The following is a 23,114-nucleotide window of genomic DNA, read 5'->3' as shown; positions in this document are numbered from 1 at the left end:
TTGACGCCAGAGGTATCGGGAAAAATAAAGCAGACCAATCGCATTCACGTTGTCTTACTGCGTATTGCCGTTGCTAAGCTATTCAACAGGATGTCACGAGACTAGAAATGGCAAATGTTCTTCAAATTGTTGTATTATCACGAATCAATACGGGGATACAAATAAGATGTTACAGATATTGAAAAACATTCCAAATGTCTCTATCACAATTCCTTCTAATGTCATTCAAAAGATATACCCAGAATGCACCGCCCGAGTTATGTTTACACCATACGCCTAACCCATTGGCTTAAACTGTAGCAACGTTAATACTAAATCCAATCAGTGGAGTTTCCAGTCTCCGGAGAAGTATCTCTGGTGAAACAGACTTCTGTTCATGTTCACATGGTTATTCAACCTTGTGTCACTGGACAAGGAAGTACCAGCCAAGCTAATGATGGAGACAAAATGCTGTAGCCGAGGTTTACGAGGAACTACGGTCTCACCAAAAAAACCTTTAACGGACTATAATTTGTAGGCTGATTACGTGCAGTGATTAGTGAGTATCATTGCGACATTATTGTTCACCGCTGCTCGTACATGAAGCTTCGTGAGCCTTTTCAGGTAATCCGAAAATGTCTGAAGGATGTCCTAGTTGAGTGGGTTGCTAGTAATAGTATATTTTCACGTTCATGTAGCATTTTAATTGTTCAAATTAGGCCTACACAGGGACGTCACCAGACAAGCAAGACACTCCGGGCTCGGGCAGATCATAATGAGGATGTCATAGAACAACCCAGCGCAGTTCAAACGAAGCGCGCTACGTGGAAACATGCTGTGCGCGGTTCATTAACACCATCCCAGTTGGGTTTATGTCTTCGGGTAAAACACTCGGGCTGATCAAAAATCATTCGTGACTGGAGCCTCGAAAGCCCGGGTCTGGTGACGTCCCTGGGTCTGCTCAGTCACGGCTTGCAGGAGTTGGAATGGGATGGTGTGCTGTAAAACATGTCGTCCATTCCCCACTGCCAGCGTTGCTCAATCAGTGCTCAGTGTGGAAACGTTATTCAGGCGCAGTTCCATCTAGGGTAACATATTTCAGTCCTATACGGAATTGATGTTTATGCATGTTGTAAAACACATCCTCAACCACATGAGCACACATCATAGTAAAGTTGTCATGCAATCAAGATAAACGATAGTGAGACTCACTACCTTTATTAGTGAATATTTTTTTTCCAATATTGCCATTCAGCCCAATGTATCCTCACTAATGTATGTTCTAATGTTACCAGAAACAGGTAAGCACAGGCAAATAAACTTGCAACATAGCTACTATGTGTTGAGCTGGACTGCTGCACAAATTAAGCTTGACCAACAGCACTGGACTCTGCTGAAATGGGTTGTGTGGCTACATTTTTATTTATTTAATCGGTTAAGTCACTTGAGAACCCCTTCTGTCAAACAAATGCAAAACTATATATACAAAAAACAACAATGTAAAAAAAGGGTTATGGATACGAATAGACAAGAAAACATTAAATTAAAATAAATTAGTAATTGACAGCAGTAAACTTAAATTAGTGATGACCAAAGGAATTATCGGCCTGTGGAGTGACCGGTGGTATATCTAACAGAAAGCATGTTACAATTAGAGTAGCACATTTCTTAATTTAAGGTAAAGAGTGCATTTATCTGAAGTGTACTTATAAATAAATTGGTAATAGTGAGTCTGGTGTTTTATTTGAAGGGCCATTTAACCAGAGTGTAAATGTCACATTGATGATCTATCAGTGTAGAAAAATGCAGAATGGTAAAGTATATCTAATGTATGGAGGAGCTTTTTAGTGGCAAGCTTAAAATCGCCTGAATTAAGAATTATCAAGATAGAAATTTTTGCAAGTGTACTCTTGGCTGCACGTGTGAAGGATCCCTTATTACAGAACAAGTAACCTTTTCTGAATGTGACTTTAGATTGCAGGTGAGTGATGTAGGTGTTGACTGAGAGTTAGCAGTCAAGCCTAATTTATATGTGTTGACATACTCAAACTCAGTCAATCCAGGCCAAGAATGTTGGAGGGGACAAGCAGGTTGCAGTAGATTTCAGTTTAAAAACACAATTTAGTTATTTTTTAGTATCAAGGAGTAGTTAGATGGAGGTCACTAAAGGGATGTTGGATGTTTTTTTCAAAGCTAGGGTGTACAGCATAGTTTTCAGGGAGGGGCTAGTTGTGTAGAAGATAGTCGTTGGCATAAGTGTGGATGATTGAGTTAGCGGCAGCAAGAACAACATCATTAATATAAACAGAAAATAGAACTGATCCTTTTGGGACACCCATAGCAAACTGCCAAAGTGGACTGAAGACCTTCAGATATGGCACATTTTATGCGATCAGAGTTTTCAAACCAGGCTGTAGAGTCCCTGAAGAGAGGGACCCCCCAGATGTTTCTGGTTTATGGTGGACAGGCTCAGATAGTTCATTCAGAGAGGGATTATGGTGGTTTTTAGTCCAGACCTTCTTGAGAAGAGCATGTTATATAAGAAACTCTGATTATTAAGGTTTTTAACAGGTGTTTTACATTTATCAGAGGGTGGCACTTAGAGGATGTTGCTGACACAAGCAATACTACAGTGGTTTAAAATGTCTTGGCAGAGGACTGGATCAGTACACTTGTTAAGTGTATTGGTGATAATGATGTCTAAGAGTGGTTCAAAGACTTTGAGATAGAGTTAACATAATAGAAACTCTGAGGAGATGTAAATTCACTTAAAGATGTTAGGCACTGACAGGAGTTGAGGGAGGTCTATAACAGCAACAATGAAATTGATTATTCTTGAGAATTAGATTTTTAAAAAGGAGCAACTCAAACTGTTTGGGCACAGATAAAGATAAAAAGGACAGAGTTTTTCCTATCATCCTTATTATATGTGGCCACCACCCCAGAGGACCTATCCTAATATAAATAAATTAAAGCAGTAATGAGAGGCTTTTGAAATCACCAAAGTAATTAAGTGACCCACAATTAGCATCCTGCATGACAGAGTTGTTAACAGAGGGGACTATATTTAAATATCTTTTTTAAATAAATAAGCAATAAATATGCAAGCAATGAACTGTATTTTTTTCTTTTTTTTCTTGCACGTAATAGTTTCCAATGTAAAACCAGTGTCACTTTTAAGTATAAATCACTATACAATTCTGTATTTGCTTTGCAAAAATATTCAGAGGCCAGTGGTAAGGTCATTGTGTCCTTCTTAAAGCAGTTTCTTTCATCTGTGTAAACTGGGATTTACCACAGCACCAGGGTTGAATGCTTAAGGGATGGAAAAAATGCTGAACACATTGGTGGTTTCTTCTGTCTCTCTACATAATAAGGAGAGGAGGTCTTATAGATGTAATTTTTCACCACAGCAGTATTTTTTATAAATGTTTTGCCCACAATGTTCAACAAATTGCATAATTGGTTGATTGTGCCAGCAGACTCCTCAAAAAATGAATGGAGTCATCTTTTGTAGCAATCATTGTGGCCTTTGTCTCCTATAACACTGGCAGCGGATAGATGTGGTTGTCCTTGCTCAAGGGAGCCATTGGACTTGTCTCAGCATTGCTCCTAACAAACACAGCATTGCAGGACTGCCAGGTTGAATCATTCTCTCTGGCTAACAAACACAGCATTGCACGACTGCCAGGTTGAATCATTCTCTCTGGCATTTTAAGACCTACAGCGTGAACTGCAGCCCTCTTCCCACGCTTGAAGATAGGCTTTTCAATATGGAGGCAATACTAGTTTTTACAAATTCTTTGGAGCTTGCTAGTTAGCTAGTCTTTTTAAGATTTTGAAATGTAGGTGCCCAGTTTCTACCTGTGAAATTCAGAAATGCTGGTGTGGAATTTACAATTTGAGTAGCACATTGGAAATGTTAATACCATTTAAGCAGATATCAAATTGTGCGAGTTGATTGGAGGGGAATGGAAATGTCATGTACATAAGTATTCAGACCTTTTATTCACAACTTTTTATAGAAGCAACTTTGGTAGCAGTAAACTTAGCTTTAGTCTTTTTGGGGTATGCCTCTACAAGCTTTACATACCTGGATGTGGGCAATTTCTTCCTTGTAAATCATCAAGACAAATTGGATAGGGAGTGTTGGTGAACTGTGAGGCCTCCCTCAATAGGGTTCAAGTCTGGGCTTTGGTTGGGCCTCTCAAAGACATTCATGGACTTGCCCGAATAATTTTCTTGGCAATCATTGTCGTGCTGAAAGATTAGTCTTTGCCCCAGTCTGAGATCCGGTGTGCTGTGGATCCGGTTTTCTTCGAGGACCTCTCTGTATTTTGCTCCTGAGCAGTCTACCAGTCCCATAGCACCACTCCACCAACATGCATCACTGTAGGGATGGTGTTAGAAATGTGAGGAGCGTGACATGTTTTCACTTGATGTAGGGCTTGAAATTCAGACTAATAATTCATATTCAATCTCATCAGACAAGACCAATCCATCCTGGAAATAACAATGAATATCTAATTTGTCTAAGTTCATAAATCACTTAAAGATGTTGTTGGACTCACTCCCTATGCACGCGACTCCCATTCCAGGAGGTCAGGGTCAAGCTAGCGTCACAGGGTTACATTGCTCTTCACTCACTAAACCAATTTTATAGAACTTTGTGAAATCTACAACCCTGTTTCCAAAAGAGGGACACTGTGTGAAATGCAAATAAAAAGAGAATGCAATGCAATGTCTTTGTACCAGTTATATGAAACTGGTACAAAGACAACATATCAAATGTTGAAACTGATACACACTATTGTTATTCTTATACTTATTTGCATGGGAGCGTTTTAACTTGCATTTGTGGATGCAGCAACATACTGTGTTCACAGACAGTTTTTCAGAAGTGTTCCTGAGCCCATGCAGTGATGGGCTCATGGGCTCATGTCTGTTTTTAATGCAGTGCTGTCTGAGGGCCCGAAGATCACAGCCATCCATTATTGATTTTTGCCCTTGTCCCTTGCGTACAGAGATTACTCCAGATTCTCTGAATCTTTTAATGATATTGTACACCGTAGATGATGAAATCCCCAAACTCTTTACATTTGTAAGTTGTGATACATTATTCTTGAATTGTGGCACGATTTCCCCGCACAGTCTTTCACAGAATGGTGAACCCCTCCCCATCCTCATTTCTGACAGGCCCATCCACTCGGGAATGCTCTTTTAATATCCAATCATGTTACTGAACCGTTGCCAATTGGCCTAATTAGTTGTGTGATACTCAACCAGGTTTAGTTTTCTTAGCATTACACAACATTTCCAGTTTTTTTTATTCCTTTTTTGAAATATGTTGCAGGCATCAAATTTAAATTGAGCATGTATTTTCCACAAAACAGTAACATTTCTCACTTTCAACCTTTAATGTGTTGTCTTGGTACTTTTTTCGATTGAATATAGGGTTTAAATGATGTGCACATCATTGCATTTTGTTTTTCTTTACATTTTACACAGGGCCCCAAATTTAGGAAACAGAGTTGTACAAAGAAATGATGTTCTGTCACAGCCCCCGATCCATTGTGGTGCATACCATATGCACTTTGTGATAAATGTCAGTCACAGGCTTTAAAGTTTACATCATCCATCTCCTCCAAAGAAGTCTTGTTGGCTTGTGCACCAATGCATGTGTCGATGAGGTCCTCAGTCCCCTTCCTGTTACTTTTGTTTTGGGAGGGGGAGGCTTTCCCTCAGACCTTGAGTTGTGCCAACTCATCAGTTTGTGCTCTGTTTGTGTGCTTTTGATATCTTTTGCCAGGAAAGGGAGTACGAGGACTGCCTGGCTACCTCCATGGGTTAATGAGGGGCATCTGTCCTCCCTTCTCTCTACCCACAGGTGGGATGTACCCGTTACATCACTGGTGTTTCGCCCAACCCTCAGCATTTTCTCAGCATTTTCCTTGTTTGCTACACTGTGAGACCCTCACAATAGAACCCCAACCCAGTCCTGCCTAAAAGTGTCCTCCAGTTTCCCCCTTCAGTCTCAGCCTGGTGCGTGTGCAGACTTCTGTTTGTCTCGTGACCATCCCTGTTTTTTGGGGATTGGCGGCTTTGAGTTCATCCACTTTGAGTTCTGCACTCCCATTTTGAGGGTGGTGATTGCTTTGCTACTGCTGAAGCTTGGCGGTGTGAGTTGTACATCAGGTGTAGTCCCTGTTTTGTGTACTTTCTAGTTCCAGCTGCTCGCAGCGCCTTTCCTGCTTAGCCGATTTGGCCCTCCAATTTGACCCAACAATTTGGTTTACATCAGTTTGGTAGTGCTGGGCAGAACGTCACTTTCCGAAACTCTGTGACCATCAAAACATTTGTGTTGAGGCTTTACGAAACGCTCAAAACATTTACTTGACTGTGATATCTGCCGGTGAGAAATAAAAATCAGATGTTTCAGCTTGCTTTTCATTTAACCATTCCTCCATCATAATGTTTTGGAATGATAAAGACGTGTGGGTGAGAAGGATTTCATTCCTATTACTTTTGCAGTAAATGAGACATTATTTGAACAACAATAAATATTGCTAAAAAAAACCCTGAAGATCACAGGATTCGAACCAGGGCGGCTTCATGTAAAAGACCGCTACACTACTTACTTATTCTTTCATGCGTTTTGGGTCAGGATAAACACACACATTTGCTGGCTACAACATACAGTAGTTACGTTATAGTGAGCCTAAAACTGTATATGGTTATATTGTGACTGTTTCTGGCATGGAAACGTTCATCTTCAGTCTCACTAGCAATTGCTCAATTCTTATGATTATTCCTAGGAAGTTAGTAGATACTAGTAAGCCTATTACTGGCTAATAAGCTGTTCAAACGGCCAGTGGCAAAAGCTAACAGTTCATAGACGCTATTTGTGGTGGAGGTAAACTTAGAAAAGAAAGTAAATTTAGCACAATGCTCAAGTGTTTAGCGACTACTGAAATGTGTAATGCCGTGGCGTTGTGGTTAAGGACAGTGCTTCTCACTTGGAAGACTCAAGTTTTAAATCTATTGTGAACAACGCCATTTATTTCCACGATTCTCTTGTCTTTTCACTTGATGAAAAATGTTGTAATCATAGCCTTTATTGATAGTTATTGTATCAATGTCATTCACAAATGAAAGGAAAAAGTATGTTGTTTTGCCATGAAATGAAATAGCTTTGGCAAACTTGCCAGCAATTGCTCAATTTGTATGATTAGTCCAGTAAAGTTAGTAGATACTGGTAAAGCCTATTACTGGCTAATACGCTGTTCAAACGGTCAGTGGCAAAAGCTAACAGTTCATAGACACTTTGTGGTGGAGGTAAACTTAGTAAGAAACATTAGTCATTTTAACGGTATCAATATCATTCACAAATGTCCAATTAGCAGTTAAAACTGCCAGTGGCAAAAGAGGATTTGTTTGATAGACACAGGAGGCTGTACTGACACCCCTCGAGCATAAATGTCTTACATTTTGTTTCGTGGTGGTCCCCGTCACTTTCTGGTGCCTTTTCTTTTTGCCTCTCCCTGTCCTCCCTGTCCTTGGTGGTTGGGGAGCTTTACCCCATTGGGATTAAGCAGGATCTGCGTGTTGGTTTATTTGGGAGATTGCCGGTTAGCAGCACAGTCATGCCAGCCTGTGGCAGTGTGCAATGCTCTATTTCTCTCACACATTCCCTCTCTGGGATTCGAAGTGACTCTGGTGTAGGGGTTCCTGACTCCACCCCAATGGGTTCAGTTTTGGGTCTCAAGTCGAATTCTGTTCTCAATCATGCATGCACGTCTTTGCCAGGTAATTAGGGTTAGTAACAGTATGAGGTTATTCTAGGCTGTTAACATTGTCATTTCTGGCAAGCTGATGTTATTAGAAGCTGGTGGTAGTAGTAGCAAAACCTGCAAACAAAGTCTGCTGGATAGACGTACAGTCAGTAAGTGCTCTGTCTGTATAGCTAGCAACAGTAACACCAATAGGACAATTAATTACAACAGTGTGGGGTTAGCTAGGTAGCTAGCATTTTAGCTAACTTTACTTACCTATTTAACAATAAGTTTAATGCATTTTGCTCCATGAGTTCCATCTGTCGTGGTTAGGCAGCTGCATAAATTTTCACTCCAAACGGCTTCTGTCTGCCTCTATTTTACCAGATTTCCTCTTTTGATCTAAACCATATTTCCCTATGTATGTTACATTCTGAACTTTTTATTTTTTTTATTGCCTAGCGTCTCTCGTTAATTAAAACACAAAATGAGTGTAGCCAGTTATTTGGTCCAGCCTCAGCTCCTTGTTTGATATGTCAAACGCATCACTTCCTGTGCGAAGGATAACATTTCCCGCCACTGCGAGAGCCGACCACTTTTTCCTTAGGAGCAGTACACTGTATACAGAGGTTTTTCAGATTCGGGCCTGGGAACATCTGATATGGTAGGAATTAATCCACAATCCAGATTAATAGAATAGCGATGTGTTAATCTAAAAAACAAACGACGTATTTCAGCTTTAAGTCCCTGCAGCATGTCGCGTGTATCGTGACCAAACCGGCTGTTGACAATTCACAGCCTACGTCCATTACATGGCCCGTTGAATACGGATATAGAAACTATACGAACATGGCTTGTTGACGGTGTCATGTTAACTACACCTGTAGTCTTAGTGCTTGCAAGTAGTGACACACAAGAAGCCAGTCAACCAACTAGTGCAAGTAGGGCCTAGTGAATTGCGCCATATTTAGGTTAAAAAGTGTTTCATGCTTTTATGTCACATGAAATGAGCATGCATCCTTATGCGAAGACGATGATAGTATTTATAGTGGCTAATATTTGGATGACCATTTATTAAAAAGTAATGATGTGTGTTGCATCATTAAATGCTCACAAAAGTTAGCGTTGGACCCTGGGAAAATTGTATTATATAACCATTCACTTTGGGAGGGGAACAAGGTGCCACATATTTTGGGTCTCACACCATTCAGACGATGCATTCAGAAGTGGTTCTGAAATCAGTAAATCCAGATTTAACTGTGTTTTTTAGCACAGTGGGGCTCCCGGCTGATACAAACCTCTAGGGCCTTATCAGGCATGGTTGTGTTTTCATGGATATGCTTAAAGCATGCGTGTCTGCAGTGTGGCGCCTCGGTCTCTCCCTCATGGAATGAAGGTTGTGTGCATAATCCGAGGTCCTAACTGTTAGGAATTATTCAATTCTTGTAAGATAGCTCAACTCTGCTTACACTCGTCTATCTTTATCTCTAAAGAATGTTACGCCAATTTCCATAACAAGGTGGACATATAGTATTGTATAGCATTTTCATGTAAATGTTATAATTTAGGTCCCTTTGACAAATGGGATAACATGACAAGAGTGCCTGTCAATTGCCTGCTAGTTTTGCCCCTTTGGACTTAATGTGGTTAATCAATCATAATCCTCAAAGTAGTTAAAGTTCACCGCAGTTATTTTTACCCTTAGTCACGGTTACAAGGCCAATCCATTTCAGCGGATACATCTAAGGAGTTCACTGCTCAGCATTCAATGAACTATATGGGAATTGAACTGTAGGGGAATCGAACTATAGGGGAATCGATGAATTTAGCTGACACTTTGGTGTGGAGGTAGAATGAAGATGACGTCCGGCCAGCATTTGGGGAGGAGAAGGCGAAAGGGTAACTCATTACCACAACAATCTTTTTTAATGTATTTTGTTTCAGAGGCAACAGGTTTTGCAAGTGTCCTTTCACTGTGATTTGTGTAGTTGGTCAGAGTTGCTGTCTTGAGAAGGAGCCTAGTCCCAGATCAGTATGTGCAGTCTTGCCTATACCTTGCTTACTTGACCTGTGTATATGGCTTGGAAATTAGCATAGGAATGTGCTATAAAGCACAAACAACTCTGTGATAGCCGGGCAGGCCGGGCCTCAGTCCAAGAAACAGCCCTTGAGCCGAAAGGGAGCTGTGGCTGCTGCTGGCTTCTGGCAAATTAGGCCCTGGTCACAGGGTGCATCGCTCCTGGAATAGACTCCAAACCAGGTTTCATTTTCTTGAAGGCACACAGTTGTTTTTTTGTGAGAGCATGTTTAGAAATAGATGTTTCATTCAATGCTAATGCTGCCTTTTACCTCGCTGTCTGATTAGAATTTGGGAAGCATCTTCAGTTAAACTTGTGTGTTCCACTGTAAAGGTGAATCACCTGCTTGAAATGTAACTGTTTCTAAAAGGTGGCAATAATAGTGTCTGGGCAATTTTAGGATTGTTTATATCTTCTAGTTTTGTTCAACTGTGAACAAAATAGTACATATGTGGATACCAAAAGCTTTTTAAAATTTCAACTGTTGAATAGAAGAAATGGTGTAAGTAGTCTGTAAGGGTGCCAATATCTTTGGCCATGATTGTAACAAGCACATGTTTAATCCTGCTTTAAACATATATATAATATGTTTATATATCTGTCTGACTCTGCAACTGATGAAATTTTGCAAACATGTTTAGGGAAATTAAGTTGCTAGCTCACACTATATCATAAACCATTCACATGATTTTGACTAAATGTGAATGCTGTGTATTGTCATGTCAACAAAAGTTTGTGGCTGAGAAAATATTTTCTTTTGATTTGAAATTGAATGGTAACTCATTAACTTCACTCTGTAACGTGGAAATTAATGTATGAGTTCAATGTCCCACAATATATAGAGCTCTTTTGTTGGGGTTTCATGAAAAATCACAAAAATGTAAATTCAACGTTGATCTTCTCTTTCATGAGCTGAAATAAAGGATTTCAGTGATTTTCCGCATGCACAATATCTCAACTTTTCTAGATGCGTTTGTTTTACATCCTTGTTAGCGAGCCTTTCACCTTTCCTCAAATAAACAAAGACTTTCCAAGTCTTTGAATGTGTTTCTTCTTGCATATTATATTTTTTTTCAATTTAGCAGTTTGTCAGCACATGACATTTGGAACTTTGGCAGCCGGTTGGACAGTTGGTAGTTTAGCCAAATTCTACATAAATGAGACTAGTTATTGCACACCATCTAATAGAGAATAGTCCTGAGTTGCACTGTTGTGTTAGTGGCTTCCTGGTGCCACTATGCCATATTTCCTGTTCTTCTTGTTTACCCTCATTGGATCCTGTTCCTGAATGGGCCACTCCTATTCTCCACATCGACATATACACGCTGTGCACCTGTGGCTAGCCTTTTCTGGTTTTACCTCTAGCCTTATGACTTGGGTGTGGATTGCACCTTTCTGGTTCATAGACATACTGTTCTGGGCCTGCTATTGAGCTGTCCATAATATCTAGATGGAGTTGGGTTGAAGAAGGCCTTCTTTGGGTGCAAATGTGAGCAGGTATTATGTTTTTTGTTTGTTAGTGTTTAGCATTTTACAGGCAAGCTGGAAGTCAATATAGGTGATGTTTTACACTTTTCTTTTAGCCTGAATGTTTTTTATCAATGTTGTTCATGGACTCATTTGGTGTTATTTTACTGATTGCATAAAGTGTATTGACTTTTGACAGAAAAATCATGTCAAAAGATGTTCTTGACCAAATCGAGTAGCCTGCCTAATCTAATCAATGTATTGTATGCAGTCAATTTTTATTTATCAAATGCACTGAGTGACATAGCGTCGTTCTGAACAATGAAATGATTGTAATGTGGCACACGACATCCACAAGGTACTCCGCTGTTGTAGGGTTATATTGCTGTCAGGTTCTTGAGGGACTCTTTGACAGTCTTATATGAGAGAAGGATAATTATGACTGAGGAAGCATTGTGCAACATATTTGCTGCCTACAAGATGTGGTTATAATCCCAGTACATGGCTATGTTAGAGAGTCTGTGGAGAGTGTGAATTAAAATCCAGTCAGGCAGGTTTGCAAAATGGGATAGTTGTTATAGCATGTTTGTTTTTGTGTCTTCTTGTTCTAGTTGAGGAGCTTAACCTCTCCTGTTGTTTCACTTCAGCTCTTTCCCATCTACAGGTCCCTCCCCAGCACCTACTCCCATGCCGGTTTCCCTGGGCTACACCCATCTGGATCAAAATGATCCGTCTGTAAACCTGTTGCATATTTCAGTCGGAGGACTCCCCATGTTGGCCTCCATGGCTAACCCCACGGATCCCCGGTTCCGCCTTAAGTGGAGGGCCATCGTGGCGGTGACCCTGGCCCTGGCCTTGGTCCTCCTTTACATCCACTTGACCCCAGGCTTGCGCTCCCAGGCCTCCCGCAACGTGAAGTCCGGCCACACGGCGATGGTGGTAGGCGAGTCGGCCGACCGCTTCAATGACACGTACCCGCTTAGTCCGCCTGAGCGGACCCCGCAAGGCACACGCTACCGCATTGGCGTCATCGCCGACCTGGACACGGACTCGCGCAGCGACAAGAAACTGACGTGGTTCAGCTACATGCGCCGGGGCCACCTTCTGGTGTCGGAGAGCGGCGACAAGGTGGCCGTGGAGTGGGACGTGGAGCGGGTGGTGTTGGAGAGCCACCTGGCTGAGAAGGGCCGGGGCATGGAGCTTTCAGAGCTGGCAGTGTTCAACGGGAAGCTGTACAGCGTGGATGACCGCACGGGCGTGGTTTACCACATCGACGGCAACAGGGCGGTGCCTTGGGTTATCCTGCCTGATGGGGACGGCTCCATCCCCAAAGGTCAGTGAGGCTGAATTCAGAATCAACCCCTAACCATTTCCTAGGCACTACTAGGAATGTGAGAGATCTGAGAAGTGGTGTAGTGGAGGCTTTTTACACCAATCATACCATTGGTCATTTAGCGATAAAAGTAACATAAATCATTTTATGGAATACATTTTTGAAGTTACTGCTAAATGTTCTATAGAAACTCAATTAATAACTCATCCATTTGTGGCAATTAAAATGAGTGTTCCTTATATTTGTGAGGGATACCCAAAACTAAGGGAGAGTACTGTAATTTCCCATGCTTTGATAATTTTACTCTTTCATTGTTTATGCCCTATTTACTAGTGTCATTTCTACAGACTGGTCTTGTCCTGGAGTACCCTCAGACAACTGTGCCGTAGCTACTGGCCATAATAGAGGAATAAAACCAATGTGTTCTTATTCGTGACACTCTTCTGCTTCTAAGTATGTTCCTTAGTTGTTTGTAGCTTAAAGCAGTTGTGTGTTACTGAAAATATTTTTAAGAGAACACCTCCGCAAGTTTACTCAGCAGCCGTCCTTGCCTAAAGGAAACCTTAAACCCTTCAGGGTCCAAGGGGATTTCTGACAGGTTTCACTACTAGATTTATTTCTGTAACCGTACAGGTGCTGGTCATAAAATTAGAATATCATCAAAAAGTTGATTTTATTTCAGTAATTCAAAAAGTGAAACTATATACATTCATTCCACACAGACTGATATATTTCAAGTGTTTATTTCTTTTAATTTTGATGATTATAACTGACAACTAATGAAAACCCCAAATTCAGTATCTCAAAAAAATATATATTATATTATGAAAGGTTCAATATTGAAGAGACCTGGTGCCACACTCTAATCAGCTAATAACCCAAAACACCTGCAAAGGCCTTTAAATGGTCTCTTAGTCTAGTTCTGTAGGCAACACAATCATGGGGAAGACTGCTGACTTGACAGCTGTCCAAAAGACGACCATTGACACCTTGCACAAGGAGGGCAAGACACAAAAGGTCATAGCTAAAGAGACTGGCTGTTCACAGAGCTCTGTGTCTAAGCACCATTAATAGAGAGGTGAAGGGAAGGAAAAGATGTGGTAGAAAAAAGTGTACAAGCAATAGGGATAACATTTTTGAAGGGGTTTTGTTGAGAAACAAAACCCCTTCAAAAATGTGGGGGAGATTCACAAAGAGTGGACTGCAGCTGGAGTCAGTGCTTCAAGAACCACCACGCACAGACGTATGCAAGACATGGGTTTCAGCAGTCGCATTCCTTGTGTCAAGCCACTCTTGAACAAAACACAGCTTCAGAAGTGTCTCACCTGGGCTAAAGACAAAAAGGACTGGTGTAAAGTTTCTACAGTCAGTGATGGTTTAGGGTGCCATGTCATCTGCTGGTGTTGGTCCACTGTGTTTTCTGAGGTCCAAGGTCAATGCTGCCGTCTACCAGGAAGTTTTAGAGCACTTCATGCTTCCTGCTGCTGACCAACTTTATGGAGATTCAGATTTCATTTTCCAACAGGACTTGGCACCTGCACACAGTGCCAAAGCTACCAGTACCTGGTTTAAGGACCATGGTATCCCTGTTCTTAACTGGCCAGCAAACTCGCCTGACCTTAACCCTATAGAAACTCTATGGGGTATTGTGAAGAGGAAGATGCGATACGTCAGACCCAACAATGCAGAAGAGCTGAAGGCCATTATCAGAGCAACCTGGGCTCTCATAACACCTGAGCAGTGCCACAGACTGATCGACTCCATGCCACGCGCATTGCTGCAGTAATTCAGGCAAAAGGAGCCCCAACTAAGTATTGAGTGCTGTACATACACATACTTTTCATGTTCATACTTTTCAGTTGGCCAACATTTCAAAAAAAAAATTTGTATTGGTCTTAAGTAATATTCACATTTTCGGAGATACTGAATTTGGGATTTGCATTAGTTGTCAGTTATAATCATCACAATTAAAATAAACATTTGAAATATATCAGTCTGTGTGTAATGAATGAATATAATATACAAGTATCACTTTTTGAATCGAATTACTGAAATAAATTTAGTACAAATTTTGATGATATTAAAATTTTATGACCAGCATCTGTATATCCCTGTATTCACAACACCCTCAGCTACAATAATAACAGATAAAACATACTTCTGGGTCACCATTTAGAAAACGAATCTGTTAGAAAGGCAAACAATTATTTTCAGAAAACATTTATGCCATTCAGTATGATAATATTTTATTGAAACCATTATGACATTTTGTTTCAATAGTATTCTGGGATAGTTCCATGCTTTTACTGCCATATTACATTTGAATTGGGTTGAAACTAATGAATACAACAAATAATTCAAGGTGAAAAAGAAGTGTTATTTTACCTAGAAATAAAACAGAATAAAATGAATTATAAAGGAAGTAAATCAGTTCTGTTTGCATGTAATGACACCAAACGGCCATCAGATGGCAACATGGGATCAGTTGCCTCGTTTGGAGTTGTATTAAGTAATAAAAATTACTTCCCCCCCCCCCCCCCCCAAAAAACCAAAGAACATCCTCATATTTTGTTGACAGAGGATAATTTCTATATCATATTTATAATACAAACGATGTATTACGGTTCAGTACATCATAAAGGGCGATGTACACCGTTGTAATCTGTATGGTCTTTACACATTAGCCTTTCTAAGCTTCATGGTCAATGTCAAGTTTTCCTCTTGCAGGCTGTGGTCCCCATAGCAACCCAAACAATATATGGAACGCTTCACGAAGGTGTAAACATACCATCTACATTAAAACCGGAAGGTTATAGCGATTATATTTTCATTAATATTTATGCAAATGTACACAAAGAGCCCCATCCGCAGATTGAGACCCAGATGGGCACATACGTTAGACCGGTAATACGTTATCCAGAGTAGGCTCATCTCAACGCCTCGTTGAAACAAACCCGCATCCCACGTATACTACAACAGGGTAAACAAGACAAACCTTACGAGCTCAAATTAATAACGCTTGTTATGCCAAAGAGTAGCTGTTTAGTTGGTTGCATCAACAATAAAACAACAAACCCTGATCTGAAATGTGTTCCCCTGCCATGTCCTAAACAGACCCTGATAGAAGGGCTTCATGGGTCCAAGCCATAGGAAGGGAAGACAAGGGCGGGAAGCTATGGGACACTGCATCTCCACACTTCTGTTTGTGGAAAACGTTTCATATCAGTTTTATATAAATACTACGCCTGTGTTTAGGTTACTAAAAGCCCATCGTTATGTAAGGCTAACATGTAAATGCTCAACTTATCCATGTATCGTGATTTCAGGATCCAAATGACAAACTTCATCCAGATTATGTGCCATTCATTCTCTACATTTCAAATAGCTTAAACAGATGCTTTAAAAAATGTCCATAAAACATACCACTATACTTTTCTCCATTCTTCCTCATCTTTCCTCTTATTTCTATTATGTGCCCGCGATGCACATTTCAACGGATCGTATGAACGTCAACTGGCGCGCTTACTCATCCACGGTCCACACCTGGCCCTGCCCTGCCTCACCATCTCTCGAAACATCAATATCATCTCACTCATATGGATTGATTTCCTCCATATATATGCAGCAGTCACCTAGGTGGCGCCCTAGGCGACTGCCTAGGTTGCGTATGTTAAAATGTTGTTTTTGGTGATTCCCTATTGCCTTCCCGTTTTCTCCCATTACTTTTGTTGTCATGCTGTTCTGCTGTCAGTCATAGGCGGAAATCCCGTGGGAGACAGTGGGGACATGACTGTCTATGATTTGTCCCGCCCAATATACACTCACCTAAAGGATTATTAGGAACACCTGTTCAATTTCTCATCAATGCAAATATCTAATCAACCAATCACATGGCAGTTGCTTCAATGCATTTAGGGGTGTGGTCCTGGTCAAGACAATCTCCTGATCTCCAAACTGAATATCAGAATGGGAAAGAAAGGTGATTTAAGCAGTTTTGAGCGTGGCATGGTTGTTGGTGCCAGACGCGCCAGTCTGAGTATTTCACAATCTGCTCAGTTACTGGGATTTTCACGCACAACCATTTCTAGGGTTTACAAAGAATGGTGTGAAAAGGGAAAAACATCCAGTATTTCGCAGTCCTGTGGGTGAAATTGCCTTGTTGATGCTAGAGGTCAGAGGAGAATGGGCAGACTGATTCAAGCTGATAGAAGAGCAACTTTGACTGAAATAACCACTCATTACAACCAAGGTATGCACTGAAATGGCCCCCACAGTCACCAGATCTCAACCCAATAGAGGATGTGGGATGTGGTGGAACGGGAGCTTCGTGCCCTGGATGTGCATCCCACAATTCTCCATCAACTGCAAGATGCTATCCTATCAATATGGGCCAACATTTCTAAAGAATGCTTTCAGCACCTTGTTGAATCAATGCCACGTAGAATGAAGGCAGTTCTGAAGGCGAAAGGGGGTCAAACAGTATTAGTATGGTGTTCCTAATAATCCTTTAGGTGAGTGTATGTACCATTTTAAAAGAAAAACATGAGCGAGCAGGCAAAACCCATTTTTTATTTCTTATGGGATTCACATTCAACTGTAGGTCATAACTGAATGGCACAATCATAAAACAAACATGGCAACAAAGAAAAAAATTAACTGACCCCTGTTCAAAAGTCTGCATACCCTCAGTTCCTAATACTGTGTGTTGTCCCCTTTAGCATCAATGACAGTGTGCAGTCTTTTGTAATAGTTGTCTATGAGGCCCCGAATTCTTGCAGGTGTTATAGCTGCCCATTCGTCTTGGCAAAATGCCTCCAGGTCATGCAAAGTCTTTGGTCATTTTGCATGAACCGCACATTTGTGATCTCCCCAGAGTGGCTCGATGATATTAAGGTCAGGATACGGTTCTGGAGTGGCCATCACTTTCACCTTTTTCTGCTGTAACCACTGGAGGGTCAACCTGGGCTTGTGCTTAGGGTCATTGTCATGCTGGAAAGTCCAAGGGCATCCCATCCGCAGCTTTCATGCAGAATAATGCAAATTGCCTCACAGTATTTTCTGATAACATGCTGCATTTATCTTGCCATCAATTTTCACAAGATTCCCTGTGCTTTTAGAGCTCACACACCCCCAAAACATCAGTGAGCCACCACCATGCTTCACAGTGGGGATGGTGTTCTGTTAACTATAGACCTTGTTGACACCTCTCCAAACATAGTGCTTATGGTTGTGACCATAAAGCTCACTTTTGGTCTTGTCACTCCAAATGAAAGTGTACCAGAAGCTTTCTGGCAACTTGACCATGCAGCTCATTTCTGTTCAAGCATCGTCATTTTGTGCTCCTTGAAACAACCACTACATATTTTTCCAGAGCAGCCTGTATTTCTCCTGAGGTTCCCTTTGGGTTATTCTTTGTATCCTGAACAATTCTTCTGGTGATTTTGGCTGAAATCTTTCTTGGTCTACCTGACCTTGGCTTGGTGTCAAGAGATCCCTGAATTTTCCGCTTCTTAATAAGTGATTGAACAGAACTGACTGGCATTTGCAAGCATTCAAGGGTATGTAAACTTTTGATCAGGGCCATTTGGGTGATTTCTGTTATCATTATAATTTGAATAGGAGCCAAACTATTATTTGTTAAATGGCTTCGTATCATCAATATCCTTAAAGAAATTTTTTTTTTTGCATGATCAGTCATATTTTTTAAATCAATGCCAAAATGTCACAATTTCTGCCTGGGTAGGCAAACTTATGAGCACAACTGTATATGGCTCTCAAACTGTATGACAACAGCTCAATACACTCTGTGTCACTGGATAGAGCACATAAATGTCTATGGCGGGTGCCGTTTGTTGTCCCCCAAAAAGGGTGGGAACATGTTGCGAGCCAATGTTCCCAGATGTGCCGGTCTGATTTATAGAGCGACAGTTCTGTGTTATTTTCAGTGTTTACTGTTCTAGCTTCTGCGGTCATAAATTTACACAGGACTTTTTTTTTCCAAACAGTTGTTGTGTATGCAGAAGCAAAGCTTTTTCAAGCCTGATAAAGGCAAACAGAATATAAAAAGAGGAACCGTTTTTATTACACAGACTTTACTAAAGAAAATGTTAGACTAGCATGCACACAGTTATTTAATACAATTTTAAACTTACCAATTTATTAACTTTTTAAGCACAATGAAGTACACAGTGGGAATTCCAGTATTTAATATGCACTGCAAATGCAAGATATTCATAACCTGTCTAAGTGAACCCACAACTACACAGTTAGAAGCACCAAGAAAGTTTGTTTGAGCCAGACTTAGCAGTTCAAGGAATGAGATGGAAAAAAGGCCCACACCGTTAGAAATGCCTCAAAGGTGCGACAATCAAAAATCAATCAATCAAAATTTATTTATAAAGCGCTTTTTACAACAGCAGTTGTCACAAAGTGCTTTACAGAGACACCCGGCCTTAAACCCCAAGGAGCAAACAACAGCAGTGTTGAATTTCAGTGGCTAGGAAAAACTCCCTAAGAAGGTCGAATTTTAGGAAGAAACCTAGAGAGGACCCAGGCTCAGAGGGGTGACCAGTCCTCTTCTGGCTGTGCCGGGTGAGATATTAAGAGTCCAATTGGAATAATAAATAAATTTCTCTTGGCTAAATCCAGAGTATATTCGATTTTAGACTAGGTCAGAAGTATGACCAGGTGGACAAGGACAGGAACAGCAACGGTCCCCCCAAACCAGGTAATCCACAGGTGTGGACCAGGACCTCATCTCCTTCTAAAATTTAAAATTGGAGGAAACTGAGAAAAGTTAGTAGTACATCCCTCATGTCCCCCAGCACAATAATATAGCAGCGTAACACCTTGGAAACTGAGACGTTGTCAGTATGGCTAGGAAAATGCATTTGACTGTTAAAGGAATCTGATTTCAAACCTGTCATGTGTATACAGTATAATAGTCAAGAGGTTTCTTGATGATTGAAGCATTTTGTGGAAAGAAAATATGAATATATGGACTTTTTTTCCAGATATCATTACAACGGACTACATGTGTTTTCATAGTACTTGCTTCACTTTGCGTTCTGACAGGGTAGGAGGAATGTTCTCCATACTCATTAATCCATTCTGATCTCCACAAGTGCCTGTCTATTCAGTACCCATTTTGGGATTGTGTGAGATTGGCAAAACTGTGGTCTATGTTATCAAAAGGGATGCAATTCTATTTGCAACTGTTTCCAAGGGAGAAGGGAAATGAGTGCAGGTACTTCTTTTAGGTACTTCTTATTCCAGTGTATTTGATAGGTCTATACCAGTGTTTCCCAATTCTAGTCCTGGGGTCACAAAGGGGTGCACGTTTTAGTTTTTCCCCGAGCACTCACACACCTGATCCAAATGAAATACTTAATACTAGGTTGATTACGTCAATCAAGCTTGTGAGTGGTAGGATAACATTTGAAACAGGTGTGTGAGTGCAAAACAAAAACGTGCACCACTTTAGGTCCCGAGGACCAGGTTTGGGAAACACTGGTCTATACAGTATTTATAGTAGCGTCCTAAAATCTGAACCAGGTCTCCATTCCCTCTTTCTCTCGGTCAGGGTTTAAGGCGGAGTGGCTAGCAGTGAAGGACGAGCACCTTTATGTGGGCGGCCTGGGGAAGGAGTGGACCACCACCACGGGGGAGGTGGTCAACAACAATCCAGAGTGGGTGAAGGTGGTGGGTCACCGGGGAGACGTGCAGCACCAGAATTGGGTCCCTAAGTACAATTACCTGAGGTCTGCAGCCGGGATCGTACCTCCAGGTGGGCTTACCATGCTAACGCTAACGGCATAGGCCAGTCTTGGTTACTGTAAAGGCTAGGTTACTTATGCTTACTCTGCCAATTCCACGGTACCAGGCTAGTTATCCGCAATCTTTGTGAAGTTCGGAATTGCTTTACATTCTCTCCCCAGGTTACCTGATTCACGAGTCAGCCGCGTGGAGTGACACTCTGCAGCGGTGGTTCTTCCTCCCACGTCGCGCTAGCAAGGAGCGCTACGATGAGACCGCCGATGAGCGAAGAGCCACCAACCTGGTCCTCAGCTGCTCGGCGGACTTCGAGGACATCACTGTGAGCCGGGTAGGCCCATACAACCCAACGCATGGCTTTTCCTCTTTCAAGTTTGTCCCTAACACAGACGATCAAATCATTGTGGCGCTGAAGTCGGAGGAGGACTCTGGGAAAATTGCCTCGTACATAATGGCTTTTACACTGGATGGACGGATCCTTTTACCCGAAACCAAGATAGGAGATGTGAAGTATGAGGGTCTGGAGTTCATTTAAGCAAACAAGGGAGCTCATGAAATGGAGCACATACCTTTTGAGGCCGTATCCTTGGTGCTTGTTCACTGACACTGAGGAGGGTGGTGCTAATTAGAAGAACTGTAACCCTGTTACAAAATGAAGAACTGACTAAAACTTACAGGGGCTACTTTGTTCTTCAATAACAAATGTTAACTTACATTTTCTGTTGCAATACTTTGAAGACAAATGTTTTGTTTGTACGCCCTAATTACCTTAACTTGTTTCAGGGCAGAGACAATGGAAACTGAAAGTAGCCTAGACTACCTGAACTTGAAGTCCTCAAATTGAGGATGTCCTCTTCATGGGTATTCTCTACCTTGTCCAATGACCGTCTCATAAAATACTGTAGACCTTTTAAGAATGAATGTACAAGTAATGAACTAATCTAAAACTGTGATTTTATTTCTGAAATGCAGATGTTGTACATTCAGGAAATAATGGATATGTTGCTTTTCCCCAATGTAGAACAGTTGTCCTTACTTTTTACTACATTAAATCATACAGTATACTCCAGAATACTTTAACCTACTTGAAAATGATTAATGGTTTGGCTTTATGATACTCTTTAAAATAACATTTGGAAGGGGTTTATATATTTACCATGTAGGATTTAAAAAATCCATTGTAAGCCATTCATAAACAGTAATGTCACATCAAAAAGTGCTGTAACTGGTACGTGCCTGCCAAATGGTAAGCCAATATTTACTGCCGGTTTAGTTTACAGATGGTCTTACAAATGCTTATAAGAACCCTAATTTATCATAATGCAATGGTTGCCCAAGAACATGTAGTTCTTTTCTCACTTTTGGGTGTAATGCATTGATGCTCTGTACCAGGGATAGATTGGATATAAAAACAATAAATGTAACATTTTTGAAAATAATTTTGGGTGATAATAAACAGTATTAGGGTAATTTTTTAGCATGTGGGAGTTAATTTGCAAATCTGTAGTATCTGAAGGTAAATATTGGCGTAATATTTGACAGTTTAATATGTTGTCCCTTGTTTTCCTCCCATCCCAGTTTCATGGAGTCTGATTTATGACCTTGGATCATTTTAGCTACTCCAGAGTCATGACCTATCTTGCCAAGCTGCTTTTCATTAGACTGCTCACACAACCAGGACTACTGGCCGGAATCTACATGCTTAAAAGGGAACACGTTCACAGGCCAAAAACCAGGTTTGAGCTTGAGGACATCCGACCTACCACACGGATTGGTTGCAACTCGATTCAGCAAGTCACCTCTGTCCGACACCGACCACACCCACTATGACACCAGTGTACTGTGGAAGATGGAAACATTTTCGCAGTTTATTATGAAAAGAGACTCGACATTCGTATAACTGTTGATTATTCAGTTTAATTACGTGGATCCACGGGAACAATCGCTTTTACAAAACTGTATAAGTACAGAGACAGAGTAGTGTCATAACAATTGTTCTGATTATACATTATTACTTTCACCTCTTTATACCCCTGCTTGTCAGCTCCAAAAATATTATGTTATGCTATAAGATACATATGAAAACAAGATGGGACCCTACATTGTCAGGGCAACCATAGTTCTAGGTCATAGTTAACAGACCTGATCTGAGCTACCCCTGGTCTCTGTCCGGCCCAAATGGGAGGATACAGAGGAGGCACAGGCAACTTCACCTTGGAGCCATCTTTACAGGGCCATAGATAAGATAGGTATTAGGCCTGGCGCCTCGGTTATGGCCATAATCACTTCTAAGAACAGGGCATGCTGACCTAGGTCTTCTAAACATGGCAACCATGAACAGTTTAAAGCAAATTCAGGCCTAGTCTAAAACAGTCCATTTATTACAGTTAATATGCAGAATAATGGATAAATAAGGATATGGTCATAAATGTATCCTTTACAATTCCTCCCTTTTGTCCCATAAGGGACAATATAAATAAAGAATACATTTATTACATATTAAAAACATCCTGGATCTTAAGGATCAGGAGGTTACAGATACTTTAAATAAGTTGCATCTGAATCAAACGCTGTCAATCAAGACAGTTGTTATGGTTATATAAATTATACAAATATACAAAGGACTGAAACAGGAGGATCTGGCTCTTCTCCAATGGGAGGGTCCATCATCGTAGTCGTCCTGTGGTTCACCACACTGGGCCAAGGCCCCTT

At 41.0% G+C, this 23,114-nt stretch overlaps 1 protein-coding gene across 9 annotated transcripts; it reads left to right on the top strand.

Moving 5' to 3' along the window:
* The first annotated feature begins 359 nt into the window (after positions 1–359).
* On the top strand, positions 360–21,476 carry cant1a (calcium activated nucleotidase 1a). Of its 9 annotated transcripts, none has more exons than XM_020050835.2 (4): positions 360–538; positions 11,961–12,629; positions 20,212–20,415; positions 20,567–21,476. In XM_020050835.2, the coding sequence occupies exons 2-4, from the start codon at positions 11,984–11,986 to the stop codon at positions 20,935–20,937; spliced, it is 1,221 nt and encodes a 406-aa protein (XP_019906394.1). In that variant the 5' UTR covers positions 360–538; positions 11,961–11,983; the 3' UTR covers positions 20,938–21,476. The 9 variants fall into 9 exon arrangements, with proteins under 9 accessions (XP_019906394.1, XP_010872606.1, XP_010872607.1 ...); XM_010874304.4 differs by having other exon boundaries at positions 361–603; XM_010874305.4 differs by having other exon boundaries at positions 361–603; positions 11,944–12,629.
* Positions 21,477–23,114: the final 1,638 nt, after the last annotated feature.

The sequence above is a fragment of the Esox lucius genome, chromosome 11 (assembly GCF_011004845.1).
Source record: "Esox lucius isolate fEsoLuc1 chromosome 11, fEsoLuc1.pri, whole genome shotgun sequence".
Taxonomy (NCBI): Eukaryota; Metazoa; Chordata; class Actinopteri; order Esociformes; family Esocidae; genus Esox; species Esox lucius.
Note: the sequence above shows the minus strand (reverse complement) of the source record. Positions and strands in the feature narration are given on the sequence as shown.

Coding starts and splice junctions, on each gene's coding strand:
- cant1a (XM_010874301.4), top strand. CDS start 9,605: ATGAAGATGACGTCCGGCCAGCATTTGGGGAGGAGAAGGCGAAAGG. Junction 9,651..11,960: donor GGGGAGGAGAAGGCGAAAGG/GTAACTCATTAC, acceptor TCCCATCTACAG/GTCCCTCCCCAGCACCTACT. Junction 12,630..20,211: donor GGACGGCTCCATCCCCAAAG/GTCAGTGAGGCT, acceptor TCTCTCGGTCAG/GGTTTAAGGCGGAGTGGCTA.